Source organism: Corvus brachyrhynchos, unplaced genomic scaffold (genome assembly GCF_000691975.1).
Source record: "Corvus brachyrhynchos isolate BGI_N302 unplaced genomic scaffold, ASM69197v1 scaffold426, whole genome shotgun sequence".
Lineage (NCBI taxonomy): Eukaryota > Metazoa > Chordata > Aves > Passeriformes > Corvidae > Corvus > Corvus brachyrhynchos.
Window position 1 is genome coordinate 64,055 of NW_008238653.1, and position 4,644 is coordinate 68,698.

The following is a 4,644-nucleotide window of genomic DNA, read 5'->3' on the forward strand; positions in this document are numbered from 1 at the left end:
AGGGCTGTTGTGTGTCCTGGGAGTGGTGCTGGGCTGGGACAGTCACTGCTGGGTGCCCAGCCTGGGATCCACCACACTGTCCCCCCTCCTGCCCTATCCGGCCCCCGTGTCCCCCTGCACCGTCGGGCTGCCGGGGAGTCCCCAGACCACGGGGAAGATGCTGCTGGACCAGGGAGAGCAGCGAGGGCGGCGGCCCCAGCTCGCTTGGTGCAGGAGTCGCTCCGGTGGCACGGATGGATCCATGGAGCCGGCGGCCCCGTGCCCTCTCCGGCACAGTACCGAGCCCCGCCTCAGTCCCGCCGGCCCCTCCTCCTGCTCAGTCCAACTTTTCCAGCACCGAGGGCACGTAGACCAGGCTGAGCTCGCTCCCGAAGTTGCAGACGATGGCGGCGTTCTCCAGCACCAGGATCTGCCGCGCCGGCTGCGACTCGTTGCTCTTGCCCAGGTAGACGGTCTGGAGCAGGTCTCCGTAGCCGATGTCCCAGAAGGACACGCAGCCCTGGCCGCCCGTCACCAGCAGGTTGTCGGAGATGACGCCCAGGCTGGCGCCGCAGCCCAGCTCCTGCGGGACAGAGGGCGGAGAGCTGAGCTCCAAGGGGCTGGAACGGGGCAGAGCCTTGCGGTGGATCCGGACTGTTCTGAGCCTTTGCACGTGACAGGGAAGCTTCCAAGCATGTGGAGCTGGAGTAGAGGCTCCTCAGCCTCCAAGCGCAGCAGAGGTGGTGGGGGCCAGGAAAATCCAGGAGGACCCCTGAGGCTGTGACGTGGAGCTGGGGAGTCTCAGCCTGGAGCAAAAGAGGCTCAGGGGGGACCTTGTGGCTCTGCACAAGTCCCTGACAGGAGGGGGCAGCCAGGGAGGGTCGGGCTCTGCTCCCAGGGAGCAGGGACAGGACAAGAGAAGTGGCATCAGGCTGTGCCAGGGGAGGGTGAGGTTTAGATAATGTTTCTTCATGGAAAGAGCAATCAAGCATTAGATCAGGCTGCCCAGGGCAGTGGTGGAGTCCCCTTCCCTGGAAGGATTTAAAAGCCGTGTGGATGTGGCACTTGGGGACACAATCAGTGGTGGCCTCGGCAGCGCAGGGGGGTGGTTGGACTCTGTGGTCTCCAAGAGCTTTTCCAAGCCAAGCAATTCCCACTTTCCTGGTTAACCCTCCCCAGCTGCCCCACAGGTCCCACCTGCTGGATGGAGTAGAGCTTGATCCCCGAGCTGCGGTCCCAGATGCTGATGACGTCGTCCAGGCCGCTGCTGATGACACAGGACGTGGTGCAGGTCAGGGAGGTGACGTCCCCACGGTGGGCGAACATGTGGCTCACGCGGCTGCCCGTCAGCACGTCCCACAGGCAGATGGCCCCGTCCTGGCCGCCACTCGCCAGCACCATGGTCTGCAGGACACCAGGGCCAGTCAGCACCAGGGGACACGGTGCCACCGACACTCCTGGTGCTCCAGGCACTCCCGGTTGCAAGAGGTCACATGAGGGTGGGCTGGAACCCTGCACTGCCACCCCAGGGGTTCCCTGCCTGTTCCGTGTGCTCGAGCAGGCTGGGGGGAACAGACCCCAGGTGCCCCAGGTGCAGAAGCACCTGAGTTCACTTGAGGTGGGAGAGCACCTGGGGGCACATGCTGGCTTAGGGAGCACATGGGGGGCTCCCACTCCTCCTCCCAGGGCCCAGGAGGCAGAGCCTCCCTGGGGGCTCAGGCCCTGTTTCAGCCCTGCCTGGCAGTGCAGGAACAGGGATTCCCTGCTCCAAAAGGACAGGGAAGCAAGAGATCTCTAGGGGAAGAGATTGCTGAGCTGACAGTGAACTGGAGGAAAACTCTGGCTTGGCCAGAGAGAGATGGAGGGACCCAGGTGGGTGCCCCTGGCTGAGCCACTGGCTCAGGGCTGGGACCAGGGATGAAGCCAGGTATGGGCCAAGGTGTGATCTCAGGGGTGGGCTCAGGTATCAGCTCAGGTGTGAAGGCAGGTGAGGGCTCAGGCCCAGCAGCTCCCCCCGTACCTGGTCGATGTACACGGCTGTGATGGCTCCCGAGTGGCCCTGCAGGGTGAACAGGCAGCACGAGTCCTCCAGCCGGAACACCTGGGGCAAGAGAGGCTGGAGTGAGGCTCTGGGGCCAGACTATCTTTAAGATAGTCTTGAAGAGCTTTTCCCTCAATGATTCCATAATTCTCTGAAGTCACCCATTCCTAAGGCATGAGGGTACCATACCCAGCCCTTCCAACTCCTCCAATGCCACATCAAGGCAGGTGAACAGAACCCACGGAGCTTCCCGAACTCCCCCACCCTGTGTGCTCCCCCAGCCGGCTGTCCCTGTCCCCCTCACCCTGAGGGTGTGGTCCTGGCTGCCGGTGACGAGGCGCCCGGCCGCGGCCTTGAGCGCGGTGATGGGTTTGTGGTGCGCGCAGGCCACGCTGTGGGTGAGCTGGCACCGCACCGCGGCCCCGCGGCCCAGCTCCGGCGATGGTGGGAGGCTGCTCCTGCCCGGGGCACCTGCGGGGACACAAACACCTGAGCCAGGGTCAGGACACCTCGGGATGCTGTGCCTCAGGGGGCTGGGTGCTGGGCTTTAGGGAATCTGGGGCTGGTACTGCAGTGAACCCTCTATGCTCAAGAACAAGTGGAGGGAGGGTCTCAACAGGGTCAAGGAATTCCAGACTGGTTTGGGACAGAAGTGACCTTAAAGCCCATCCAGTGCCACCCCCTGCCTGTCCTGGGCAGGGACCCCTTCCACTATCCCAGGTTGCTCCAAGCCCCATCCAACCTGGCCTTGGACACTTCCAGGGATGGGGCAGCCACAGCTTCTTCAGGAAATTCATTCCAGTCCCTCACCACTCTCCCAGGGGAAGAATTTCTCCCCTATATCCCATCTCAATCATCCCCTCTATTGTGCTCCAGAAGCAAAGGAACCCTGTGCTCTAACCAGTCACCCCCATGGGCCAGTCTGGGCTGTGCTGGCATTGTGCCACGACCTCGGGCTGTTCCCGGGGTGGGAACAAGTGAGACAAGAGAAAGGAGTGAGAAGTGGAAGGAGGTAAGGGCAGTGCTGGCCCCGGAAGCACATGGGAGCCTCCGGCCCTGTGCCCTGGGGAAAACCAGCATGGGGATGGCGTCCCAGCACAGAGAGCTCCCACAGCACCCCTCAGCTCAGCACAGCTCCGGGTGCTTTGGAGCACCTACCACCAAAGCTGAAGTGCGTGTGAGGAAGACTCAGCTACGAGGAAGAAGAGGGAGGAGGGAAAGGCAGGAGCCCAGGGAAGTGCACTGACATTCCAACACCCGCTCACCTCGGAACTGCAGGTGGTTCAAGGCTGTGTGTGTCTCCAGAGAGAAGAAATCCAAGGAGCCATTCAACCGGGCAGCCACGATCCTGAGGGGGAGATGTGGGGGGTGAGGAGAGGCCCCTCCCCGAGCCCCAAACCCGGACGTCCCCTGGGCCGAGCGCAGACCACCCGCTCCCAGGAGGAGGCTGCACAGAGCTGGGCTGGGAGACTGGACACAGCTCCGAATGGACTGGACAACGGCAGCACCTCTGGAACAGCAGCGATCCAAAGGTATCCCAGCCCTGAAACCCTCTGGATATTCAGCTACTAGAAAGACTGAGGGCTGAAGAAGTGGCTGCTGGAGCAGACCTGGAGCCAGGAAAGCTGGTGAGAGGTGGATACACAGAATGATTAAGCTGGATATTAGGTTGGATATCAAGAAAAGGTGGTTGGGCACTGAGCAGGCTCCCCAGGGAATGGTCACAGCTCCAACCCTGCCAGAGCTCAGGCAGCATTTGGACAATGCTCTCAGGCATAGGGTGGGATTTTTGGGGTGTCTGTGCAGGGCCAGGGGTTGGACTCCATGATCCTTGGGGGCCCCTTCCAGCTCAGGGTATTCCATGACCCTGATTCTAAGGAGGAGACTTCTCAGCTGAGCCTCTGCTGCCAGGAGCTGCCGTGGAGGTTGGGGCTGGGGATCTCCCAGCACTTGCACAAGGAGTTACCTGTTGTTGAGGAAGACGAGGGCTGTGATGCCGGATTGTCCTTCATCATTGCTGCTGCGGAGGGTCCCCTCGATGGCATCCCACACCTGGGGGAGGAGGGGTCACTGCGGTGGCACTGGCCAGAGGAGCACTGAACACAGGGAGTCTGGGATCCTGAGCAGGTCCCTGTGCTCTGCTCCCAGCCCCTGAGCTGAGTGAGCAGGCCAGAGCTCCCTGTGCTGTGCTCCCAAGCTGTGTGACCTGCCTCCCGTTACTGCATCCTATTACTGCATCCCTGCTCCTCACCTCCACCCTCCCGTTACTGCATCCCTGCTCCTCACCTCCACCCTCCCATTACTGCATCCCTGCTCCTCACCTCCACCCTCCCGTTACTGCATCCTATTACTGCATCCCTGTTCCTCATCTCCACCCTCCCGTTACTGTGTCCCTGCTCCTCACCTCCACCCTCCCGTTACTGTGTCCCTGCTCCTCGTTTCCTGTCACTGTGTCCCTGTTCCTCACCTCCAGCTTCCCATTACTCCTGCCAGCCACGATCAGGTTCCCCTGCAGTTCCAGGCTCCAGACGGAGCTCTCCAGGTCCCCGCCCCAGGACGGCAGGGGTGAAGATTTGTCACATCCCGCGCAGGTCTCATCCCCCAGGCTCCGGTCCCCGAGGCTG

At 62.2% G+C, this 4,644-nt stretch overlaps 1 protein-coding gene across 1 annotated transcript in view; it reads right to left on the reverse strand.

Annotated features, from left to right (window-relative positions):
* Positions 1-6: 6 nt before the first annotated feature.
* The window catches only part of SCAP (SREBF chaperone), a 29,590-nt gene continuing 24,952 nt past the window's right edge, over positions 7-4,644 (reverse strand). The window contains exons 17-23 of the mRNA XM_008636321.2: positions 4,488-4,641; positions 3,987-4,072; positions 3,286-3,368; positions 2,325-2,491; positions 2,000-2,080; positions 1,177-1,383; positions 7-562 (exon numbers count right to left, since the gene is read on the reverse strand). Of these exons, the coding sequence (XP_008634543.1) occupies positions 317-562; positions 1,177-1,383; positions 2,000-2,080; positions 2,325-2,491; positions 3,286-3,368; positions 3,987-4,072; positions 4,488-4,641 (1,024 nt within the window). The 3' untranslated portion in view covers positions 7-316. The remainder of the gene's footprint in view (positions 563-1,176; positions 1,384-1,999; positions 2,081-2,324; positions 2,492-3,285; positions 3,369-3,986; positions 4,073-4,487; positions 4,642-4,644) is intronic.